Here is a 27,063-nt window from a genome sequence, read left to right on the forward strand (position 1 = left end):
TTTGTATCAAAACTGGCAAATGAGACTTCCGGTTCCGGCGCCCGCATGGAAGCAGAAGGGGAGAAGAGCTCCGGCTGATCCAGCACTGAAAGATCCCCTAACCAGCCAGCAGATTAGTCCGCAAACCCCTCAAGCACAACAGCACAGCGAGGAGGCACATCGCGCGCCGCATGGAGAGATATCTCACGCGCTCCAGCACTGCACAACAGCCAGATCAGCGTGAGGCAGACACGGAGACGCCCAAGATGGCGGGGGCAAAATCCGCACAGAAGGCCAAGCGCGCACAGAACAGAGAGGAGGAACACAGAGACCTATCGGACACTGACTCCGGGGACACAGAACGTAGCAGCCAATCTCACAAAAGGTATGCCATGCGTATAGACTACAAAGAACTAGCAGCGGAGGTGGGGAGAGCCCTGGCACCAGATATACAAGCCACAATAGAAAAGACCATTGCTAACTCACTCAAGTCCCTAAAAAGAGATATCACCATACAATCTAAACGTATCACGGAAGCAGAGCAGAGGCTGGGGGCATGTGAGGATGACTTGAACAAAGCAAATGTGACTATTGAACAGCTCGAGCATGACAACTCTACTGCGTATGCACGCATCGAAGACCTAGAAAACAGGTCACGCAGGAACAACCTCAGACTGGTGGGAATATCTGAAGAGATCCCCCCAGAACAGCTCCAGAAAATATGCGCAGAGGAGATACCAGCTTTACTAGGCCTGCAAACGCCACTGAAGGTAGAAAGAGCGCATAGAGTGGGCCCACTTAAGCCTAAAAACAAAAGGCCCTCACCCCCGCATGGTAATGGCGCACTACTTAGACTATTCAGACAAAGTGTCACTAATGACAGCATACAGAGCACGAGGCAACGACCTCGTTATACAAGGCAACACTGTGAGGTTGTTCAATGACTTCTCAGCAGAAGTGTCACAAAAACGCAAAGCATTTTCCCCCGTCTGTACTTCGCTATTGGCCAAAAGTCTGAAATTTGCTCTAATTTACCCAGCCATCTTGAAGATAACAGATAACGAAGGCAAACAGCATACCTTTGAAACACCAGAAGCAGCACGCTCCTTCTTGCAGCGTTATGACCGCAAACAACAAGAAATGCCAGCGAGTCTAGAGCACTCAACTTCAGGCACCTGAATTGCAAGAGTTATTAGCACTCAGATGAGGTGTAATCACACACCATAACGGGCTAATCAGTTCAAACTTGTTAATTAGATTAGGAAGAAGGGTAATCTTAAAGTTCTTGTCGGAATATGTTTCATAAGGTGAATACCACATGCCTCCGCGCAAGAACAATCCACAGCCACTATAGAGGGGTTTGTTAATCGTTTTATATAAGAAAGGGGATCCTAGGTGTTATAAAGATCTGCGGAGAAGCACTGGAGGTGGTAAAATGTGCGGGAAAAAAGTGAAGTCAATGATGTTACTAGTTTTTGGGGACGAGCAGGGGGGGATACAACAAAAGGGGAAGTGAAGGCGGGGACATAGGGGTTACTGTGCTCAATGCCAAGTGTTTAAAGATGTCATACCAGACAGGAGAAGCCGTACCAACAATGCCCAAATAAACGTTTGGATAACATAGTATGAAAATAATCTCTTGGAATATTAAAGGTCTACAGACCCCTGAGAAAAGATCCAAAATTATTCGGCACTTAGGAAAATTCAAACCGGATGTTTGTCTTCTGCAGGAGACCCATCTGCGAGCAGAACAATTTAAATTTATGAAAAAATATTGGGTAGGAGCCGTCCATGGGTCCCCAGCGGTTGGCAAAAAGGCAGGTGTATTAATCTTAATTAGTAACAGGCTGACATATAAACTACTATCTGAAAGCCATGATACAGAGGGACGGTGGGCAATGGTTCGGCTTCAACTGTCAGGAGAAACCATGGTAATATATAATGTGTATGGGCCAAATGACAAACATGAGGACTTCATTGCTAACCTACAAAATAAACTTTTAACAGATAAATGCCCTAGTCTAATAGTGGGAGGTGACATGAATACGGTACCTAATATGTGGGAGGACAGAAGTCATCCAAAAAACAGTTTGCGACACAGAGATAAATGTTTGCAACCTTTTATGGAAGCATGCAATTTGATTGACTCATGGAGGTATAGATACCCCCAGGAACATGAATATTCATATTACTCACCTAAGCATAAGAGTTTTTCCAGAATAGACATGATACTGATTGATAGCTCCTTATTGACCCGTTTAAATAGAGTAAATATTGAAGATATGCTTATATCTGACCATTCACCAGTCCTATTAGAAATGGAAGATACATACCCACGTGGCACAGATATTCTATGGCGCTTCCCAAGTAAATACTATCAGAATGAAGACTTTGAGAATAAACTTAAAATGTGGTGGGCAGACTATGCAATAGATAATAAAGAGCACGAAAACTCCCCAATCCTACATTGGGAAACAGCAAAAGCGGTGTTGAGAGGGAAAATTATCTCATATGCAGCCGCCCAAAAAAGAAGAGCACATGAACAATACGCAGCAGAAGTGAGTAAAATAAGGGAAGCCTATAGAACATTCAAACAAACACCAACCTCTGAAAATAGGGACATCTGGCAACAAACAAAATTTAAAGGAGATCTATGGTTCAAATTGCAGGTAGAAGCACAAAAACCATACACAAACTTGACATTCCATAAATACGGTGAAAAAGCGGGAAAGCTACTTGCAAACATAGCTCGACAGAAACAGGCGCAACAGATACCCACCCAACTGAAAGACACAACAGGGACAGTGCACTCACACCCTAAAACAGTTAACAACCTTTTCAAAAAATACTTTGCAAACCTATATTCATCCACAAGGGAAGGCCCCATGGGACTAGAAAAAATACTACCAACCCTCCCAATTAGTAAACTTACAGAGGATCAAATTAAATTTTTAAATGAAGAGGTGAAGGAGCAGGAGGTCAGGGAGACCATCAAAGAATTAAAAAATCAAAAGGCCCCAGGCCCTGATGGGCTAACAAGCGAATTCTACAAAATATTACAAGTAGAAATAGCAGAACCCCTAACTAAGCTCTTTAACAAAATGATAACAGACCAGACCTACCTTAATACAGGAAAGATGTCATACATTAAGCTCCTGCCCAAAGCGGGTAAAGACCCACATATCGCCCTATATCTCTTATAGATCAAGATGCAAAGATCCTTTCCAAAATTTTAGCCAGCAGGCTATCTAGGATTATGCCGTCTGTTATCCACAGAAATCAAGTCGGTTTTATTAGAGGAAGAATGGGAGTGACTAACATCCGGAAAGTAATAACAATATTAGAACATATCAGAGCATACCCGATATCCTATAAATCTGCTGCAGTGCTTTCGCTAGACGTGGAAAAAGCATTTGATAATGTGGAGTGGGACTGGATGTTAGGAGTTATGAAAACAATGGGGTTTCAGGGCCCATTCTTGAAGGCTATCCAAACAATATACTCAAACCCACAAGCAAAAATTTCGACCCCAGGATTCATCTCTGAATCTTTCCCCATAATGAAAGGAGTGCGCCAGGGATGCCCCTTATCACCATTGTTATTCAATTTAGCGTTAGAGCCGCTAGCAGCAACACTCAGACGACACATCCAGGGAATCAAAATAGGGGAGATTGAAACACAACAGGCCCTATTTGCAGACGATATCTTGGTATTCCTTCAAAACCCCATAAATCAAATGCCTAAAGTATTCCAGATTCTCAATGAATTCTCACAGCTGTCAGGGCTTAAAATAAATAAAGAAAAGAATGAGTTGATGTATCTATCAAAACAAGCAAACAAACTAGAACACTCAAATTTGGGAATAAAAATAGTAACCTCACAAATAAAATATCTAGGTATTAATATCCCCAAAGACCCCACTAGATTATATGCCCTAAACTACACCCCTCTCTTCTGTAAAATAAAAGAACAACTGACAAAGTGGCATACTCTCCCTATTGGTATTGCGGGCCGCGCCGCATTAATCAAAATGACCACAATGGGACGACTGCTGTACCCAATGCAGACACTCCCACTCCTCATTAGACACAAAGACATAAAACAAATTGAAGCAGCATTTTCTAAATTTATATGGAAAGGGAGAAAACCCAGAATTTCCTTAAAAAAACTACAGTCCCCCAAAGATCTTGGTGGACTTAACCTACCAAATATACGTAATTACAATCTAGCCTCCCTAATGAGACACGTCCACGACTGGCTAAAAAACATGGACAAATATTCAAACTATGCGCTAGAAAGTGAGGTAGCAAAACCCTGGGCCCTCCCTGGCCTCCTGCACTGTAAATTTAAAGACCTCCCAATACGACTCCGTCAAAATGCAATCATAAGAGACACAGTGATAACATGGAAAAATGTCCGCAAACTATTACATCTGCCAATGTACGTCTCCAAATATATGCCAATATGGGGCAACCCACTATTCCCAGATAGCATCACTCAACAATACCTCTCTGACTGGGAAGACAGGGGCATATCTAAACTGGGGAATCTTTTTGACCTAAAAACTGGGAAGTGGTTAACATTTCAGGAGCTAATCACAAAATACGCTATACCGAAAAATAGTTTCCTCCAGTATTTACAGATACAATCTTTGGTGCGATCCCATGTTAAAAATGTACTATCTGTGGCCTTGCCAGATGCATTCGATAGCCTGATAGCCCCGGGAAGACCGGCACAATCGTTGTCCGAGATAAACACAGGCCTTTCTAGGCTTAAGGAAGACAATATAGCAAACACAGTATTTCAAACTTGGAAGAAAGATATACTGGAGGAAAATATTGGGCAAAACATCATACAGGGGCTTTGTGAGTATAGATCTGTGATAAAAAACGAGCGACATAGAACATCACATTTACTACTTTTGCATAGAGCGAAATACGCATTTAATATTAAAGGGAAGGTTCAGGAACTATCTGAAAAAAATAAAAATCCCCATCCACTTACCTGGGGCTTCCTCCAGCCCGTGGCAGGCAGGAGGTGCCCTCGGCGCCGCTCCTGCGCAGTACAGCCCGGAGGACGTCCGATGACGTCAGAGCGCCGGCGTGGGACGCAGAAGTGCCGGGCCTTGGAGCGCAGAAGAGCCCGACCTGGCCGCCGGCCTGGCCAGGTCGGGCGCGCCACCGGAGACCACCGGGAGCCTGCGGAGCGGCGCCGAGGGCACCTCCTGCCTGCCACGGGCTGGAGGAAGCCCCAGGTAAGTGGATGGGGATTTTTATTTTTTTCAGATAGTCCCTGAACCTTCCCTTTAAGTATAAAAATCCCCCAAGCTATTATACCCCACAGTGCCCCAAATGTTAACATCCGCAAGCTGATTTATTTCACTGTATTTGGGGATGTCATACTATAGATCATTTTTGGGATGTGGTTATTAAGTATGCAAATGCTATATGTCACAAACAAGTGGAAAAAGAAGTGAAACTATGCCTATTCCATTACTACGGCAAACAACATGAGGCCTCAGCAAAAAAACCATCTGCTTTATTTCATATTATATTGGCCTCAGCCAAACGCACTATATTTCAAACCTGGATTTCACCAAATATCCCAACCCTGTCACTACTTAAACAAGAAATGGCAGCCTTATTTCTAATGGAAAAATTACACACACTGCAATCCCTGGAAAAAAGGACCAAACCCTTCTTCAAAATTTGGAGAAATTACATATTGGATACCTTTACTCAGGAAGAAATCAATACATTGATGGGAAACTTTACCTACACAACTTGGTACTGTCTGGAGGATATAGGGGAGAGCCTGGGGCCCCTGAAATATAAGCTACAAACCACCTAAGATAAAGACCCCTTTGGGGACGACTTGGGCAAATGCGAGAAGAAGAGACGCTGTATGACCTTGATTTATATATAAAAAAAAAAGATCTGTTTAGACAACATACTGTAAAATAATCGGTTATAACGGACTTCGTTTCCATACTAACTATAGGCATTGAGCACGGGGGGAGGGAAGAAAGGGGGGGGGGGGGGGGGAGGGAGGGAAAGAAGGGAAAGAAGGGAAAGTTATGCACTTTGTTATTGTACTGCCTTTTCTACCCTTCAAAACATCAATAAAAATATATTTAAAAAAAAAAAAAACTGGCAAAGGTTTTTTCATCCACATCTATCGATGTGAATGGATTAATCGGGTTTGCCAGGGCATAGGAGCAAAGTGGGTTTGGAAAAGTTTGTGTGCGGTGCTCCTATGTCCTGGCAAACGTCATGCCCCCCTATTATTTTCACATATTTTGGCAGATATTTTTTCATCCACATCGATCAATGCGAATGCGAGAATCTTTGCCGTTCATTTTTCCTTTTATGGAAAAAAAAAGTGCATCACCCATATGCCCAATATAAGGAGTATAGCAGAAACTCCTAATACTGGCCATACATGTAATGATTGCAGAGACGATAAAATGCCAGGACAGACTCCACAAATGACCCCATTTTAGAAAGAAGACAGTAATTTGCTGAGGGGCATGGTGAGTTCAGAGAAGATTTTATTTTTTGTCAAAAGTTATCAGAAATTTATTTTTTAAATGTTTTTCTCACAAAGTGTTATTTTCCGCTAACTTGTGACAAACAATAAAATTTTATATGAACTCACTATGCCCCTCATGGAATACCTTGGGGTCTCTTCTTTCCAAAATGAGGTCATTTCTGGGATGTTTTTACTGTCCTGGCATTATTAGGGGGGCCTAAATTGTGAGCACCCATGTAAAGCCTAAAGGTACTCATTGGACCTTGGGCCCCTTTGCACAGCTAGGCTGCAAAAAAGGGTCACACGTGTGGTATCGCCGTACTCAGGAGACGTAGTACAATGTGTTTTGGGGTGCATATTTCTCCGACCCAGCATGGGTATGTGTGAAAAGACACCCCAAAACACATTATACTACTTCTCCTGAGTACGGCGATACCACATGTGTGACACTTTTTTGCTGCCTAACTGTGCAAAGGGGCCCAAAGTCCAATGAGCACTCACAATTTACCCCCCCCCCCCCCAATGCCAGGGCAGTACAAGTACCCCACAAGTTACCCAATTTTTTTTCAAAACAAATTTTTGTCACAAAGTGTCATGTTCTGCTTACTTGTGACAAAAAATAAAATATGTTATGAACTCACCATGCCCCTCAGCAAATACCTTGGGGTGTCTTCTTTCCAAAATGGTGTCCTTTGGGGGGGTATTTATACTATCCTGGCATTCTAGCACCTCAATAAACATGACAGGTGCTCAGAAAAGTCAGAGCTGCTTCAAACTGCGCAAATTCGCTTTTTCGTACCATAGTTTGTAAACGCTATAACTTTTACCCAAACCAATAAATACACACTTATTGGATTTTTTTTAATCAAAGCCATGTAGCACAATAAATATGGACAAAACTTGTATAGAAATGTTACTTTATTTGAAAAATTTTACCACAGAAAGTTGAAAATATCATTTCTTTGACAAAATTCCTGTCTTTTTTGATGAATATAATAAAAACTAAAAATCACAGCAGCAATCAAGTAGCACCTAAAGAAAGCTGTATTAGTGACAAGAAAAGGAGGTAAAATTCATTTGGGTGGTAAGTTGTATGGCCGAGCAATAAACCATTATAGCTGCAGTGGTCTGAATTGTAAAAAATGGCCTGGTCTTTATGGGGGTTTAGCACTGCAGTCCTCAAGTGGTTAAAGAGGAACTTTAAAGAGAACCAGAGGTGGGGTTCTGACAATGCTATCTGCACACAGAGGCTGGGTCTGCCTATAGAGCCCTGTTTCTATCCAGCCCCCCCCCCCCCCCCTAAGTTCCCCCTACGCTCTGCTGTCCCCCATAAATCACAGCTGCGCTGTCGACACTCAGCGTGTCGCAGCGGGCTGTGTTTACCTATTTACTGTCACTCTCGCTGCTCCCCCCGCCTCCTGCATAGCTCCGGTCCCGCCTGCATCCCTTCCCTCCCCGCTGATTGGAGGGAAGGGATGCGGGCGGGGACTGGAGCTATGCAGGAGGTGGGGGAAGCGGCGTGAGTGACAGTAAAGAGGTAAACACAGCCTTCTGCGTATTGACAGCGTGGCTGTGATTTATGGGGGCCGGCAGAGCGCAGGGGGAACTTAGGGGGGATCTGGATAGCAACAGAGGGTGGGCTGTATAGGCAGACCCAGCCTCTGTGTGCAGATAGCATTGTCAGAACCCCACCTCGGGTTCTCTTTAACCAAGGATTGAACTTCATTCCAATCAGTAGCTGGTATCCCCTGTCCCCCACAAATCTTTAACCTTTTCTCTGATAAATCATCAGGGGGGTCTGTATGGCTGATATTGTGGGGAAACCCCTCCCACGGTGTGATGTCATGACCATGGTCCTGACAGTTTGCTGTCTGTGAACTTCGTTGCATTGAGGGAAATAACGTTTTCAACTGCTAAGCAATACCTCCCTCTGTGCATAGGAATATCAGTAAGGGATCATTCACACTTCAGGAGCTTTTTCTAAGCGCTTGTGATTTTAAAAGCTCTTGCTAATGAAATGTTATGAGTTTGTTCTCACTTGAACAATGTGATTTTATTAAAATTAGCCATAGAATTGCATTAGCAAAAAGCTTTTCAAATCACTAGCGCTAAAAAAAGCTCTTGCAGTGTAAACCAGGCTTCATGAACATTCCGTACAGATCACCTGGCAGAACTAAAGCTGTCTCTACCAGTGATGAATCTCACAATGTAAATCAGGGAAAGGAAATATTTTATAATGGGCAAACACTAACTAAATAACTATATCATAATGTAAAAAAAAATGATTTGATTATGTTATTTTCACTACAGTTTCCTTTTAAAGGGGTTTGAATTTAAAACATAGAGTAAATATAACAGAAGGGATAACACAAAATATGTCTCTCTGATGAGGTGTGTAATTTCGGCAGCAGTATCTGTCATTGGCCATCACATCAGAGCCTTTTATCCATTTCCTGCTGATGGTGTCTACCAATAGCTAATGATTGAGAGTGACGCCTTTTGCATTTGGGCACCATCTCAGCATCTTTAAAGTGAAAACTCTCCTGGGAATAAAAAAAAAAAAAAAAAGAATTGTTAGTCTAGTAGTGATCATGGTCACTAGCAAAGAAAATCCTCATATACAACAGGGATTCGTACTGGTAGTGGAAGTAGAAGAAAGGTAAACATGTTTGTCTAAGATGAGATATGATTAGGGATGGCCGGAAATGCCAATTTTATTCTGTGGAAATCCGGGTTTTCGCCAATGTCGATTACTGATTCTGAAGATTTCTAATTTTCTGATTTCTGGGGACTCTTTTTTTTTTTTTTGTCATTTTTTGCATCCTCTGATTGGCCAAATACTTCAGAGTTGACTCGGAAGCGTTGGACCATTTAGAGCAGGGGTGCCCACACTTTTTCAGCTCCCGAGCTACTTTGAGTTCTATCCGGTCAAAGTGATCTACTGCACTACAGCAAACCCCGCCGCTCCAATAAAAAAAAAAAATTGGGCCGACTGGAGCTTCACTTCCCCATCTCCAAACATATAGCAAAGCAATTAGGCAGAGTCTCTCATAAATATTCGAATATAGATCAGACTCCCCCTTAAAGAGAACCCGAGGTGTGTTTAAAGAATTTTATCTGCATACAGAGGCTGGATCTGCCTATACAGCCCAGCCTCTGTTGCTATCCCAAACCCCCCTAATGTCCCCCTGCACTCTGCAAACCCTCATAAATCACAGCCGTGCTGTGAGGCTGTGTTTACATCTGTAGTGTCAGTCTCAGCTGCTCCCCCGCCTCCTGCATAGCTCCGGTCCCTGCCCCTGTCCCTTCCCTCCAATCAGCAGGGAGGGAAGGGATGCAGGCGGGGACTGGAGTTCTGCAGGAGGCGGGGAGAGCAGCAGACTGACACTATAGAGATAAACACAGCCAGCTCTGACAAGCTGTTTGTCAGCAGCGTGGGTGTGATTTATGAGGGATTGCAGAGTGCAGGGGGACCTTAGGGGGGTTTGGGATAGCAACAGAGGCTGGGCTGTATAGGCAGATCCAGCCTCTGTATGCAGATAATATTCTTCAAACTCACCTCGGGTTCTCTTTAATCCACACATTTAAGAAGTATCCCCCTTAATCAAAAATAATTGGGCTAGCTACCTTTCAAATCCCCAAACATAATTAGTCATAGCTTCCCCATCCCAACATAAGTAGATACAATCACTCCCCCCTAGTCTCCCTTCTCAAGCATGGCAGGGGGCAAAGTAATCACTTCCTGACTGACGTCAAAACAAGAAATTTTAAATCAGGATGATACCATTTATTGGCTAACTATAAATGAATAAAAACAAGCAAGCTTTCGGCCTTGCAGCCTTCGTCTGGCTTATATCCTGTTAGTTTGCAGGCTGGTGGTACAGGCAGCTATATACATACAACATCAAAAGGGAAAACAGATATTTTTTTCAAGCATAAATACATGTCATTAAGATGCCTTAATTCAAACAGACCATCTAAATGGGGTTAGAGGTTGTTAGCTAAGATAAGGATCCTTGTTTACTCCATGCTCACAGACCTGGGATTAGGATTGACCCAGAGGTATCGTAATTTCTTAGTTCACAGGAAGTGACGTCAGGAAGTCAGGAAGTGATTTAAATAATTGCTCTGCTAAAGCGCTTAGAAGAACACTTATAACACGCAGAGCAGAGCGATTCGAAAAAATAAATAATAATCGCTCAGTGCAGGTGCAACGCAATGTGAACAAAGCTTAAGGGTTAGTGTTGTGCATATAGAATAGTTCTGATTAGACTGGTAGCAAAGACTAGCATTAGATATGAAAAGGGTAAGGTTTAAAATAGCATAAACCGGGGAAAAGGTTACAGAATAATGTTAAAGGACAACTGTAGTGAGAGAGATATGGAGGCTGCCATATTTACCAGTTGCCTGGCTGTCCTGCTGATCCTCTGCCTCTAATACTTTCAGCCATAGACCCTGAACAAGCATGCAGCAAATCAGGTGGTTTTGACATAATTTTCAGATCTGATAAGATTAGCTGCATGAATGTTTCAGGAGTGTTATTCAGACACTACTGCAGCCAAATAGACCAGCAGGGCTGCCAGGCAACTGGTATTGTTTTAAAACAAGATAAATATGGCAGTCTCTATATTCTCATCACTTCAGTTGTCCTGTAAGGGTAGGGCTGGAAGATGCTGGTAGTAATAGTTAGGGAAAGGCATAAAGAAGAGACTAATGACTGGTACACATGATGAGCTTTTTTGACATATTTACTGCCAGATCGATTATTTCCAACATGTCCAATCGGATTGCCGATTGATTTTCTGATCAATTTTCCATAGAAGTGAACGGAAAAACAATTGGAAAATGGATTGGAAATCTGACAAAAAACCTCATTGTGTGTACCATGCAGTAAGGCTAGGATGGTATTGCCCTGAAGTAAGGCTAATGTAAATCCTGTAATAGAGTGTAAATACAGTAATAGAGCTGGCTTTGGATGGGAGTAAAGGCTAGCGAAAGGAATATGGTAGGGACTAAAAGGCTAGAGCTGAGATTTTGGGGAGTAAAGGTTAGGGTAAGGTATAAGGGTGTAACAGCTTTGGCTTTGATAGGTTTAGGAGTACAGATTGCCCGAACCTCCAATTTTAGGTTCACGAACGGGGTTCGCTAACTTCCGCAAAAGGTTCGGTTCGTGCTAACCGCAATAGGCTTCAATGGGATGCGAACTTTGAAAACTGGAAACATTTATGTTGGCCACAAAAGTGATGGAAAAGATGTTTCAAGGGGTCTAACACCTGGAGGGGGGCATGGATGAGTGGGATGGACGCTAAAAGTCCCGGGGAAAAATCTGGATTTGACGCAAAACAGCGTTTTAAGGGCAGAAATCACATTGAATGCTAAATTGCAGGACTAAAGTGCTTTCAAACATCTTGCATGTGTATACATCAATCAGGGAGTGTAATTAGAGTACTGCTTCACACTGACACACCAAACTCACTGTGTAACGCACCGCAAACAGCTGTTTGCGTAGTGACGGCTGTGCTGGACTTGTGCGCACTGTGGCCATAGCGGTTTCCAAGCCCATATGGTCGCCGGGCTGTGGTAGCTCAATGATAGAACAACAGTGACTGTCCAGCTGATCAAATTTGGTCTGTCCACAATGAAGCAACGACATTATTATCTTCTTGTATGTAGGTAGGCATAGGTAGGTGCCCTAGTATAGGTAGGTAGGCATAGATAGGTGCCCCAGTATAGGTAGATAGCCATAGGTAGGTGCCCCAGCAGTTAGCTAGGCATAGGTAGGAGTCCCAGTATAGGTAGGTAGGCATAGGTAAGAGTCCCAGTATAGGCAGGTAGGCATAGGTAGGTGCCCCAGTAGTTAGCTAAGCATAGGTAGGAGTCCCAGTATAGGTAGGTAGGCATAGGTAGGAGTCCCAGTATAGGTAGGTAGGCATAGGTAGGAGTCCCAGTATAGGCAGGTAGGCATAGGTAGGTGCCCCAGTAGTTAGCTAAGCATAGGTAGGAGTCCCAGTATAGGTAGGTAGGCATAGGTAGGAGTCCCAGTATAGGTAGGTAGGCATAGGTTGGAGTCCCAGTATAGGTAGGTAGGCATAGGTAGGTGCCCCAGTAGTTAGCTAAGCATAGGTAGGAGTCCCAGTATAGGTAGGTAGGCATAGGTAGGAGACCCAGTATAGGTAAGTAGGTGTCCCAGTAGTTAGGTAGGCATAGGTAGGTGTCCCAGTATAGATAGTTAGGCAGGGTGTGACTGGCACAGTAATAACAATTCTCAAGGTCCAGCTGCAACAGATAGGGCTGTATAATGTCAGTGTTTGTGGGCATCACAAAAAAAAGCACATCAGGAAAACATTAGCTCTCAAAAGAGCTGTTGAGGGGTGCTATTTTAGCAATAACAATCAGCCAGGAGCAAGCTGACAAGCCTAGAACAGCCTAACTAATCTTTCCCTATGAGAGTCTGCCAGCAGCTGTCCCTTCACTAAGTAATGCAGGTACACGAGTGAGTGTAAAGCCTGGGGCTGCCTGCCTTTTATAAGGGGGGTGGGGCTCCAGGAGAGAGTGTAGCCTAATTGGCTACAATGTGCCTGCTGACTGTGATGTAGAGGGTCCTAATGGTGCTCTATGGGGGCAAATCGAACTTCCGCAAAAGTTTACGTTCGCTCGCGAATGCGAACTACCGAAAGTTCGCCTTGAGCCGCTCGCATGCAAACCGTTCGAGTGATCTCTAGTTAGGAGTAAAGGTCATTGTTAAACATACAGGCCCTTATTTAAATCACTTTTTTCGTCTTAGGCCATTTTTACATTTACAAGAACGCTATCACGAAAAATTTAATAATTTTAAAATGAATGAAAACACATAAATAAAAAGTATATTTCTACCAGAGTAAAATGTGGCATAGATTACTTTTCTCTCATGTTGCTGTCACTTACAATAGGAGGTAGAAATGTGACAAAACTGACAGTTCATCTCCCCATGGGGGATTTTCAGGGTTTTCTTTATTTTCAAAAGCACTTTGTAAATGGCAGTTAATCAGCCCAACTGCCAGAATAGTGTGCAAACAGATAAGGGTGGTGGCCAGCATCTTTATTATAGATCCTTTCCAGGGAGAACTTTTGTAAAAAAAAAAAAAAAATCAATGAAATACTGAGATTCCACAATGAAGAGATGGATTAGTCAAAAACCTGTCAGTTCCATGAGATTTCTAGTAACCGCTGTAAGTGACAGCAATATAGGAGAAAAGTGATGAATAACTCATTTTACTCCGGGAGAAACATTTTTCTTACTTGCATGTGTTTACATGTATTTTAAATTGTACAATTTTTACCCAATAGTGGTCCTTTAAATTGCATTGGGGTGTGTTGAGATGCTTCTGTCGCCTTGCACCGCAACACCAAAATGACAAACATATGACCCTGCAGCAGGGACATATGCATAGGCCTACCCCCAGCTTAGTGACATACTCCCTGCTTGACAAGTATTACACCACTGGCATTTCCGTCATCCGCGCATGTTTGCTGCACCGTCCAGCTCTCCAATTCATGTGTCGCCCATTGACTCTAATGACTTTGACGGCAATTCTGAAGTGGTAAGTGCAGAAGGCCCCATACACTTACATTGCCATTGCGTTACCCTGTGGGAAAGCAGGGTAACACAACACACTCTTACAATGCACATGTAGAAAGGACCTCAAATGGTTCCCTAGGAGATTATTTTTTATCTTCTGTTCAAAATAACTTTTCAGCACTCAGCAATTCAAAAAGTACCAAAATGTAGGCAAAAATTCCAGTATTTCACATATGGTCTTGAAAACCCAACCCCCATTTTTTTTCTTTTCCAAACCATAGGTGCAAAGGATGCTGGGGAATTGATGTCATAACTCTACCCCCATGTCAATGTGATCTAATCCAGGCAGGCAGACAGATATCTGAAATAAGAATTATAGCAAACAGACTGGATAAGACAGGCTTCAGCAGTTCTCTTGTCTCTCCTCTCTGTTACGCACTGTGAAAAGAGATGTAATTTGATCAAGGCAGGCATAGAGCAGGGGTGGGAGGGGCATTGGAGGAAACCAGGCTAGAGGGGAGAACATAATGCTGAAGGTATATTTTAGCAAGGCTTCAACATGAGGAGAAAGAAGGAAGTGCTACTACAGATATAAATGTGAGTCTGTTCTATTCACTATGATGTACCAGATATAAACTGTATATGTTTATGTAACTGTACACAGTTCATAGACTACATATACTGTATGTATTGTCATTCAAACCTTTTTTGGCCGGAGGTGCTCTTTGAGTTGTTTTTTACTACTCTTAGTATACCTCTGACTAAAATACAACTGTAAAGTATTGGTGTTCCTGGTGTTTTTTTTTTTTTTCCCTCAGTTCCTAGCCTCTCACAAATCAAAGTTTATAGACCAGATACACACAAACGTTTAAGGTTTATTCCAGTTTTTATAGATATTGAAGCCTACAGTTCCAGTAGAAACAATAAGTCCAGTGTAAACCTGCCTGACACACCACCTTTGGGGGAAAAAAAAAAAAGTAGTAAAATTGCCTCTCTTGAATTGCATATCTGTCATGCATACTATGGATGCGGATAGCGGCGTACTTAAACTTAAGTACTTTTTCTCGATACCTAGGGATTTTCCAGCTAGTACTTCCGCTAATAAAGATGAGGATTTCCTGCATCTTGCTGAGGCAGGCCTATGAAATAAGAGTAAGTTCCAGCCTCCCTCTTGCCAAGTAATTGACATCTTTGTGGAGAAAGTCCAGGATGTGATTAATCAGTTATTCCGGAGACATGACGTTATAGGTCTCAAGAAGAACATTTTGATTTTGATGCAGTGGGTTGCAAAAGTATTCGGCCCCCTTGAAGTTTTCCACATTTTGTCACATTACTGCCACAAACATGAATCAATTTTATTGGAATTCCACATGAAAGACCAATACAAAGTGGTGTCACGTGAGAAGTGGAACGAAAATCATACATAATTCCAAGCATTTTTTTTACAAATAAATAACTGCAAAGTGGTGTGTGCTAGTGTTGGGCGAACATCTAGATGTTCGGGTTCGGGCCGAACAGGCCGAACATGGCCGCGATGTTCGGGTGTTCGACCCGAACTCCGAACATAATGGAAGTCAATGGGGACCCGAACTTTTGTGGTTTGTAAAGCCTCCTTGCATGCTACATACCCCAAATTTACAGGGTATGTGCACCTTGGGAGTGGGTACAAGAGGAAAAAAAAATTAGCAAAAAGAGCTTATAGTTTTTGAGAAAATCGATTTTAAAGTTTCAAAGGGAAAACTGTCTTTTAAATGCGGGAAATGTCTGTTTTCTTTGCACAGGTAACATGTTTTTTGTCGGCATGCAGTCATAAATGTAATACATATAAGAGGTTCCAGGAAAAGGGACCGGTAACGCTAACTCAGCAGCAGCACACGTGATGGAACAGGAGGAGGGTGGCGCAGGAGGAGAAGAAGGCCACGCTTTGTGAGACACAACAACCCCGGCCTTGCATGAGGGCAAGAAGCGTGCGGATAGCAGGCTTTGTACCGCCATGCAGTCATAAATGTAATAAAGATAAGTGGTTCAATAAACAGGGACCACGCGGCAACGCTAACCCAGCAGCAGCAGACGTGATGGAACAGGAGCAGGCGCAGGAGGAGAAGGCCACGCTTTGTGAGACACAACAACCCAGGCCTTGCATGAGGGCAAGAAGCGTGCGGATAGCATGCTTTGTACCGCCATGCAGTCATAAATGTAATAAAGATAAGTGGTTCAATAAACAGGGACCACGCGGCAACGCTAACCCAGCAGCAGCAGACGTGATGGAACAGGAGGAGGCGCAGGAGGAGAAGGCCACGCTTTGTGAGACACAACAACCCAGGCCTTGCATGAGGGCAAGAAGCGTGCGGATAGCATGCTTTGTACCGCCATGCAGTCATAAATGTAATAAAGATAAGTGGTTCAATAAACAGGGACCACGCGGCAACGCTAACCCAGCAGCAGCAGACGTGATGGAACAGGAGCAGGCGCAGGAGGAGAAGGCCACGCTTTGTGAGACACAACAACCCAGGCCTTGCATGAGGGCAAGAAGCGTGCGGATAGCATGCTTTGTACCGCCATGCAGTCATAAATGTAATAAAGATAAGTGGTTCAATAAACAGGGACCACGCGGCAACGCTAACCCAGCAGCAGCAGACGTGATGGAACAGGAGGAGGCGCAGGAGGAGAAGGCCACGCTTTGTGAGACACAACAACCCAGGCCTTGCATGAGGGCAAGAAGCGTGCGGATAGCATGCTTTGTACCGCCATGCAGTCATAAATGTAATAAAGATAAGTGGTTCAATAAACAGGGACCACGCGGCAACGCTAACCCAGCAGCAGCAGACGTGATGGAACAGGAGCAGGCGCAGGAGGAGAAGAAGGCCACGCTTTGTGAAACACAACAACCCAGGCCTTGCATGAGGGCAAGAAGCGTGCGGATAGCATGCTTTGTACCGCCATGCAGTCATAAATGTAATAAAGATAAGTGGTTCAATAAACAGGGACCACGCGGCAACGCTAACCCAGCAGCAGCAGACGTGATGGAACAGGAGCAGGCGCAGGAGGAGAAGGCCACGCTTTGTGAGACACAACAACCCAGGCCTTGCATGTGGACAAAAAGCGTGCGGATATAGCAGCAATGCTTTTTGCCGCCATGCAGTCATAAATGTAATACAGATGAGAGGTTCAATAAACAGGGCCCGGAAACGCAACACCATCCCAGATGTTCATTGGTCATGTTACTTGGTTGGGGTCCTGGAGTGTTGCGTAGTCATTTCCAATCCAGGATTGATTCATTTTAATTTGAGTCAGACGGTCTGCATTTTCTGTAGAGAGGCGGATACGCCGATCTGTGACGATGCCTCCGGCAGCACTGAAACAGCGTTCCAACATAACGCTGGCTGCCGGGCAAGCCAGCGCCTCTATTGCGTACATTGCCAGTTCGTGCCAGGTGTCTAGCTTCGATACCCAATAGTTGAAGGGTGCAGATGGATGGTTCGACACAGCTACGCCATCTGACATGTAGTCCTTGACCATCTTCTCCAGGCGATCGTGTTGGAGGTGGATCTGCACGCTTGCTGTTCAGTGGGCTGCGGCTGCATGGGTGTCAGAAAATTTTCCCACTCCAAGGACACTGCCGATACCATTCCCTTTTGGGTACTAGCTGCGGCTTGCGTTGTTTGCTGCCCTCCTGGTCGTCCTGGGTTTGCGGAAGTCAGTCTGTCTGCGTACAACTGGCTAGAGGAGGGGGAGGATGTCAATCTCCTCTCTAAAGTCTCCACAAGGGCCTGCTGGTATTCTTCCATTTTGACCTGTCTGACTCTTTCTTCAAGCAGTTTTGGAACATTGTGTTTGTACCGTGGATCCAGAAGGGTATAAACCCAGTAATTGGTGTTGTCCAGAATGCGCACAATGCGTGGGTCACGTTCAATGCAGTCTAGCATGAATTGAGCCATGTGTGCCAGAGTCCTACCAGAATCCTCATCATCCTCTTGTGAGCGTTGTGATAGTTGTTGTGATGCATCATAGTCGTCACCTTCCTCCTGGTCTGCTTCTGCTGACCATTCGCGTTGAATTGTGGAAGTCCAACGTGCACCGCTCTGGCCCTCGTCAGTGGTGGCATGAAATTCCTGCTCCAACTCCAGCTGTTCCTCCTCCTCTTCTTCGTCATAGCTGCTGGGGCCAGCGTTCCCTGAGGCGGATGGCCTGATGTTGGTACCATCACGCTGATCGTTTTCTCCTTCAGATTCCCCCAGTTGCATCATGACAGCTGTTTCCTTGATTTTTAACATCGACCTCTTCAGTAAACACAGCAGTGGTATGGTAATGCTGACTGAAGAGTTGTCACTGCTCACAAGCAACGTGGATTGCTCAAAATTTTGGAGGACTTGGCAGAGGTCCAACATGTTGGCCCAATCGGATCCACAGAAGCTTGGCAGCTGGCCGGATGCGCCTCGGTACTGCGCCGTCATGTACTGGACCACTGCACTCTTCTGCTCGCAAAAGCGGGCTAGCATGTGCAGCGTAGAATTCCAGCGCGTAGGGACATCACACAGCAAGCGATGGTGGGGGAGATTGAAGCGCTCCTGCATCTTGGCGAGTGCCCCCGAAGCAGTACTGGAATTTCTACAATGTTTGGACACTCGACGCACCTTCAACAGCAGATCGGGCACGCCTGGGTATGTCCTCAGGAACCGCTGAACTACTAGGTTCATCACGTGCGCCAGGCAAGGGATGTGTGTCAGCTTAGCCAACCTTAAAGCGCGAATGAGATTACTCCCATTATCACACACAACCATGCCCGGTTTCAGGTCCAGCGGTGCCAGCCACAAATCCGTCTGTTCCTTTATTCCCCTCCAAATTTCCTCCCCTGTGTGCTGCTTATCCCCAAGGCAGATTAGCTTCAGCAACGCTTGCTGACGCATGCCAACAGCTGTGCTGCACTGCTTCCACGATCCTACTGCTGCTGGGTTAGCGTTTCCGGATGAGGTACAGCTTTGAGATGCGTTGGAGGAGAAGGAGTCAGAGAGGTAGGTGCTGCTGTTATCCAGTGGGAGGGACGGCGGTGCAGCTGTTTGTGGCGTGGGCAACACCCGTGCCGTAGCAGGTGAGGAATCGCTGCCAGGCTCCACAAGGTTCACCCAGTGCGCGGTAAGGGAGATGTATCGACCCTGGCCGAACGCACTCGTCCAGGTGTCAGTGGTGAGGTGAACCTTGCAGGCAACGGCATTCTTCAAGCTTCGGGTTATTTTGCTGACCACGTGCTCATGCAACTCAGGCACTGCAGAGCGTGCAAAGTGGTAGCGGCTGGGAACCACGTAACGTGGGATGGCCACTGACATCATGCCCTTGAAGCTGTTTGTCTCCACCAATCGATATGGCAGCATTTCGCAGGCCAGAAGCTTGGCTATGCTGGCTGTTACTGCCACGGCCCGGGGGTCATTTGCTGGCAATTTCCTCTTGCTCTCAAACATCTCCGACACAGACAACTGAACCGTAGCGCTGCACACGGAAGGGCTGTTGGTTGTTGTGTTTGATGAACACTGGGAGACCTCAAGAGCACTACTCCGGAAAGTGACAGTGTCAGCGTCGTCTGATGTTTGTGAATGTTGTGAACCACGCAATGGCTGGGCTACTGCTGCTGCTGAGGCGGGTCTGGTGGTGAGTCTGGTGAACCCAAGGGAGGCAGTGTTGTTTCTGGTACCCTGTCCTGACGCGTTTGCCCAAAGAGTGGGATGTTTGGATAGCATGTGACGGCTCATGCTGGTGGTGGAGAGGTTGTTAATATTTTTCCCCCTGCTCAGGCGGGTCTTGCACACCTTGCAAATCGCCATGGTAACATCCTCAGTGCAGTCTTCAAAGAAAGCCCAGACTTTGGAGCACCTGCCTCCTTGCTGGCGATTTCTGTTTGCTCCTCTTTTGCCTCTCACTTGAACTTCCACGCTTGTGGTGCCTGAAATTGCGCGCCGCCTACCTTGTGGCACAAGGCGAACTCGTGCAGCAGTGTGTTCTTCAACAGACTCATCTGTGCTGCTGCTACGACGGCGATGTTCTCGTTCACAAACAAAATCTGGGTCTCTGTCCACATTGTCCATACCCTCCTCTTCCATCTCCTCAAACTCGTCATATGTCATTGTGGGCCACCGCCGTGGAGTAGAGCTCCCCACAACAACCTCTGCGCAGCACACTCCAACGTCGTCTTCCAGATCTTGTCGGCCGACCTCCTGCAATTGCAACCCCTCCTGCCCAAATTGCTCTGGGATTTGGGTTTCCGAGTCCTCTTCGGACTCGCCTTGTATTTCAGTGCGCGGTGCATTTCCCACAGTTAACGGTTGTGAATCCAGGCACAACATTTCTGGCTGTTCCTCCATTGACCTTTGAAAGGTGGAAGTTTGTTGGGCTGGGAATAGCTCCTGCGAATACCCCATTGTGTCCTGAGGTAATTCATCGGACTGGTTATCTGGCAGTTGTGTGCGTGGTGTCGCTGCCGGTTGTGTCAGCTTTGTGCCCACTGGCTCCTTGTAACTGGCTGAGGACTCGGACCTCGTGCGTGATGTGCTGGTGCTGCTTAACCCACTGCTGGACGCTTGAGAGGTCATCCAAGTAATTATCTGGTCCTGTTCTTTTGGATTTGTGAGGGTTGTTGTCCTGGACAACATGGGCGGTATTGAGTGGGTTTTCTTGGGTGCTCCCCTGTGGCCTGTACGTGAACCGTCAGGGGAAACACCTCTTCCCTTGCCCCTCCCTCTTTCACCGGATTTCTTCCTCATTTCACTTATCCTTACAGTACACGCTGACTGGCAGCAGTACAGTGGCAGTACAGAAATGCTATACAGTACCACTATTCCCAGCAGCGACACAGAGCACAATGCTATACAGTGACGGGTGAGCGGTGTACCACTATTCCCAGCAGCGACACAGAGCACAATGCTATACAGTGACGGGTGAGCGGTGTACCACTATTCCCAGCAGCGACACAGAGCACAATGCTATACAGTGGCGAACGAGCGGTGTACCACTATTCCCAGCAGACACAGAACAGTACACAGAATGCTATATAGTGTGGCTGAACGAGCGGTGTACCACTATTCCCAGCAGACACAGAACAGTACACAGAATGCTATATAGTGTGGCTGAACGAGCGGTGTACTACTGTTCCCAGCAGACACAGAACAGTACACAGAATGCTATATAGTGTGGCTGAACGAGCGGTGTACTACTGTTCCCAGCAGACACAGAACAGTACACAGAATGCTATATAGTGTGGCTGAACGAGCGGTGTACTACTGTTCCCAGCAGACACAGAACAGTACACAGAATGCTATATAGTGTGGCTGAACGAGCGGTGTACTACTGTTCCCAGCAGACACAGAACAGTACACAGAATGCTATATAGTGTGGCTGAACGAGCGGTGTACCACTATTCCCAGCAGACACAGAACAGTACACAGAATGCTATATAGTGTGGCTGAACGAGCGGTGTACTACTGTTCCCAGCAGACACAGAACAGTACACAGAATGCTATATAGTGTGGCTGAACGAGCGGTGTACTACTGTTCCCAGCAGACACAGAACAGTACACAGAATGCTATATAGTGTGGCTGAACGAGCGGTGTACTACTGTTCCCAGCAGACACAGAACAGTACACAGAATGCTATATAGTGTGGCTGAACGAGCGGTGTACTACTGTTCCCAGCAGACACAGAACAGTACACAGAATGCTATATAGTGTGGCTGAACGAGCGGTGTACTACTGTTCCCAGCAGACACAGAACAGTACACAGAATGCTATATAGTGTGGCTGAACGAGCGGTGTACCACTATTCCCAGCAGACACAGAACAGTACACAGAATGCTATATAGTGTGGCTGAACGAGCGGTGTACTACTGTTCCCAGCAGACACAGAACAGTACACAGAATGCTATATAGTGTGGCTGAACGAGCGGTGTACTACTGTTCCCAGCAGACACAGAACAGTACACAGAATGCTATATAGTGTGGCTGAACGAGCGGTGTACTACTGTTCCCAGCAGACACAGAACAGTACACAGAATGCTATATAGTGTGGCTGAACGAGCGGTGTACTACTGTTCCCAGCAGACACAGAACAGTACACAGAATGCTATATAGTGTGGCTGAACGAGCGGTGTACCACTATTCCCAGCAGACACAGAACAGTACACAGAATGCTATATAGTGTGGCTGAACGAGCGGTGTACTACTGTTCCCAGCAGACACAGAACAGTACACAGAATGCTATATAGTGTGGCTGAACGAGCGGTGTACTACTGTTCCCAGCAGACACAGAACAGTACACAGAATGCTATATAGTGTGGCTGAACGAGCGGTGTACTACTGTTCCCAGCAGACACAGAACAGTACACAGAATGCTATATAGTGTGGCTGAACGAGCGGTGTACCACTGTTCCCAGCAGACACAGAACAGTACACAGAATGCTATATAGTGTGGCTGAACGAGCGGTGTACCACTGTTCCCAGCAGACACAGAACAGTACACAGAATGCTATATAGTGTGGCTGAACGAGCGGTGTACTACTGTTCCCAGCAGTGACACACAATGACTGGGGGGGACCCTGGCTAGCGTGGCTGGAGCGCGAACTACCCTGCCTGCCTACCCAAAGCTAAACCCACAGACAAATGGCGGAGATATGACGTGGTTCGGGTATTTATTTACCCGAACCACGTGACAGTTCGGCCAATCAGAGCGCGTTCGGGTCCGAACCACGTGACCCGTTCGGCCAATCACAGCGCTAGCCGAACGTTCGGGGAACGTTCGGCCATGCGCTCTTAGTTCGGCCATATGGCCGAACGGTTTGGCCGAGCACCGTCAGGTGTTCGGCCGAACTCGAACATCACCCGAACAGGGTGATGTTCTGCAGAACCCGAACAGTGGCGAACACTGTTCGCCCAACACTAGTGTGTGCATAATTATTCGGCCCCCTTTGATCTGAGTGCAGTCAGTTGCCTATAGACATTGCCTGACGAGTGCTAATGGCTAAATAGAGTGCACATGTGTGTAATCTAATGTCAGTACAAATACAGCTGCTCTGTGAGGGCCTCAGAGGTTGTCTAAGAGAATACTGGGAGCAACAACACCGTGAAGTCCAAAGAACACACAAGACAGGTCAGGTCAGGGATCAAGTTATTGAGAAATTTAAAGCAGGCTTAGGCTACAAAAAGATTTCCAAAGCCTTGAACATCCCACGGAGCACTGTTCAAGCGATCATTCAGAAATGGAAGGAGTATGGCACAAGTGTAAACGTACCAAGACAAGGCCATCCACCTAAACTCACAGGCCGAACAAGGAGAGCGCTGATCAGAAATGCAGTCAAGAGGCCCATGGTGACTCTGGACGACCTGCAGAGATCTACAGCTCAGGTGGGAGACTCTGTCCATAGGACAACTATTAGTCATGCACTGTACAAAGTTGGCCTTTATGAAATAGTGGCAAGAAGAAAGGCATTGTTAACAGAAAGCATAAGAAGTCCCGTTTGCAGTTTGCCACAAGCCACGTGGGGGACACAGCAACCATGTGGAAGAAGGTGCTCTGGTCAGATGAGACCAAAACTGAACTTTTTGGCCAAAATGCAAAACACTATGTGTGGCGGAAAACTAACACTGCACATCACTCTGAACACACCATCCCCACTGTCAAATATGGTGGTGGCAGCATCATGCTCGGGGGGTGCATCTCTTCAGCAGGGACAGGGAAGCTGATCAGAGTTGATGGGAAGATGGATGGAGCCAAATACAGGGCAAACTTGGAAGAAAACCTCTTGGAGACTGCAAAAGACTTGAGACTGGGGCGGATGTTCACCTTTCAGCAGGACAATGACCCTAAACATAAAGCCAGGGCAACAATAGAATGGTTTAAAACAAAACATATCTATGTGTTAGAATGGCCCAGTCAAAGTCCAGATCTAAATCCAATTGAGAATCTGTGGCAAGATCTGAAAACTGCTGTTCACAAACGCTGTCCATCTAATCTGACTGAGCTGGAGCTGTTTTGCAAAGAATAATGGGCAAGGATTTCAGTCTCTAGATGTGCAAAGCTGGTAGAGACATACCCTAAAAGACTGGCAGCTGTAATTGCAGCAAAAGGTGGTTCTACAAAGTATTGACTCTGGGGGCCGAATAATTACGCACACCCCACTTTGCAGTTATTGATTTGTAAAAAATGTTTGGAATCGTGTATGATTTTCAATCCACTTCTCACGTGTACACCACTTTGTATTGGTCTTTCACGTGGAATTCCAATAAAATTGATGCATGTTTGTGGCAGTAATGTGACAAAATGTGGTAAACTTCAAGGGGGCCAAATACTTTTGCAACCCACTGCATATGATCATAGAGCAGGTATTCCAACCTAGAAGGGGAGGAGACATATTGAAGAGATTACTTTTGAGAGTGGCACACTGGATTAAAACACTTGAGACCATGGAGCCAAGGGGACTTAATTGTGAGTTAGATTTAGTTCCTTTTATGTAATAATGTTATGTTTATTTTTTCCCCTTGTCTCTATGGTGACAATGGCTAACATAGTCTGGTTTCTGTTAAGCTCTGGTTCTCTGGTACACCTCTTGATACATATATGCATAATGCGTATTATATTGCTACTATGTGGCATTAGGTCAACAGGGTTAACTATTGTTTAATGTTTAATCCTTGACTCTGTATTATGGCCGTTCCCCGCACTATAGTAGCAATTAGAGGGCATGCTGATAATTAGCCATGTGATTATGCACTCTGACGGCGGAGGTTTGTTTACATCTGCAGTGGGCGGTGCGCCGGCTCTGGCGCATCACTCACTGATTTGGCTGCGCAACGTGGGCGGATGGTGACAGGCTATGTCGTGCTCCGCCCATGTGACTCTGACATTCCCCATCTGGATGACGGCGGCGCAGTGGGAGGAGGCGGAGGTGACACGTAGCCCTCTAACCACCGCTGCAGAGTTGGGACCAATAGATTTAAAACAGTGAGAGGTGGGACTTCATGTAGCTGACCAATCAGTAAGTACCTAAGCAGTGCCCCATCAGGTCCGCTCCTAGTGGAGCTTTACCGATAGGTGGCTTGAGACTGATAATGTGATTGGTTACTTGCAGATCCATGTACTATTTAACAAAGTGTTTTGCACAGATATATTGTATAAAGCTTGATAAAGAAGCTCTTATGCTTTGAAACGTTGCTATGATGGCTGTCAAGCATTTGATTCAATAAAAGAGCAACTAATACTGATGGTGCCGGCTTCATTGCTATCTACTGACATTTTTTATCGTAACAACCAACCATTTATACAGGAAAATCATGACAATTAACAAGGTTGCCCAAATTTTCGCATCCCACTGTATTTCCTTTTAAACTATACCAGTTTCCTGGTAGCCCTGCTGATCTATTCAACAGTAGTAGTGTCTGAATCACACCAGAAACAAGCATGCAGCTAATCTTGTCAGAAACCCCTCATCGGCTGCATGCTTTTTCAGAGTCTATGGATAAAAATATTAGAGGAAGAGGATCGGCAGTAGAGCCAGGCAATTAGTATTTCTTAAATGGCCCCACGTGTCCTGAAGAGGCGTGAACTTCACGCGAAACAGCTGTAGACAGAGGGGCTTTCTTTCTGTATTCGTTGCTTTGTGGCATCAATAAAAGAAGAGATCCTGTGGAGTGCCGGAGTCCGTGCCTTTCTTTCAGTTTTTTAGTATTTCTTAAATGGAAATAAATATGGCAGCCTTCACATCCCTCTCACTTCAGTTGTTCTTTAAAGGGACCATGAAGTGAGAGACATATGGGAGCTGACATATTTATTTTCTTTCGAACAATACCAGTCACCTGGAAGTCCTCTTGATCATTCTGAAATCAGTAGTGCCCGAATTACACACCTGAAATCAGCATGTGGTCAATCTAGTAAAAAATTCCAAATTCTGAATTCCTGGGAATTTTCAATTCTACCGGGTAATTCTGAGTTTTGTGAGGAATACTGCAGAATTCACAAAATTTCATGGAATTATGCAAAATTTTGTTGGTAATTCTATGTGAAAATGCAAAAATTCTATGTGACCTATTAGGATTTTTTTTTCAAAAACTAATGTTATAGTTATTACAGTAAATTACAATTACACAACTGGTATAAATGGCCAGTGCTCAGAAAGAAGAAATTCCACTAAATTCTGAATTCCACATTGAAAATTCTAAATATCGACATAAAAACAAAAATTCGGAATTCTGGAAACATCGCAGCAGCACCCAACTTGTGGTCCATTCAATGGAACGTGCGGAATGGATACTTTCAAATGGACCAATGCAAATGGATCCATAGGTTAACAATAGATCTGTTCCCATCCGTTACAATCTGTTACGATCCGTGACCACCAGACCGTTTCTTACTGCCAGTGTGAACCGGGCTAATTACATGCACGTGAAACCCACACAAAACTTTAAACACGGTCCCGCTTTTAGTTCTCACCTTTTTTTAAGCATGTTGGCAAGTTTATCACTCCATCTAAACACTGAACTGTCAGCAATTTTGAATCCAATATTTCATATTCTGGAGCACACTGAAATGTTGTGTATTCAGCATGTACCTTGTATATTTTTTTATATTTATTTTCTTCTGATGTATGATGTATATTGTTTTGTCGCAGAGCAACTTCTTTTACTGTGCAAGGTACTAAAAGTAAGAAAGATATACAATTACTTAATTGCAATACCACACACACAATGTGCCATAACTCCCATATCACATAAAAACTCTCTTCTAAAACATAGTACTATAAATGTTAATAACACTCCCATAATGTCAGTTACCAAAGCACAGTGCTTAGAGGTAATATTTGACTCTCTCTTTTATACCTCAGATTCACTCTCTAACCAGCTCTTGTCATCTCCAACTCAAAAACATACCTCACATCTGACCTCTTCTCACTCAAGACACAACTAAAATTCTCATATAATATCTCATCTGGACTATTGTAGCACACTACTTTGTGGACTAC

General features: G+C 45.0%; 1 protein-coding gene across 3 annotated transcripts in view; it reads right to left on the reverse strand.

Moving 5' to 3' along the window:
- Positions 1-8,066: 8,066 nt before the first annotated feature.
- LOC137524284 (complement factor H-like) overlaps positions 8,067-27,063 on the reverse strand; it is a 340,451-nt gene continuing 321,454 nt past the window's right edge. For 2 of the 3 annotated variants that reach the window (XM_068243963.1, XM_068243962.1), the window contains 2 exons: positions 26,535-26,738; positions 8,067-9,053 (listed from right to left, as the gene is read on the reverse strand). In XM_068243963.1, the coding sequence (XP_068100064.1) occupies positions 9,037-9,053; positions 26,535-26,738 (221 nt within the window). In that variant the 3' untranslated portion in view covers positions 8,067-9,036. The remainder of the gene's footprint in view (positions 9,054-26,534; positions 26,739-27,063) is intronic. The other variant, XM_068243965.1, reaches the window with a different exon arrangement.

Source organism: Hyperolius riggenbachi, chromosome 7 (assembly GCF_040937935.1).
Source record: "Hyperolius riggenbachi isolate aHypRig1 chromosome 7, aHypRig1.pri, whole genome shotgun sequence".
Taxonomy (NCBI): domain Eukaryota; kingdom Metazoa; phylum Chordata; class Amphibia; order Anura; family Hyperoliidae; genus Hyperolius; species Hyperolius riggenbachi.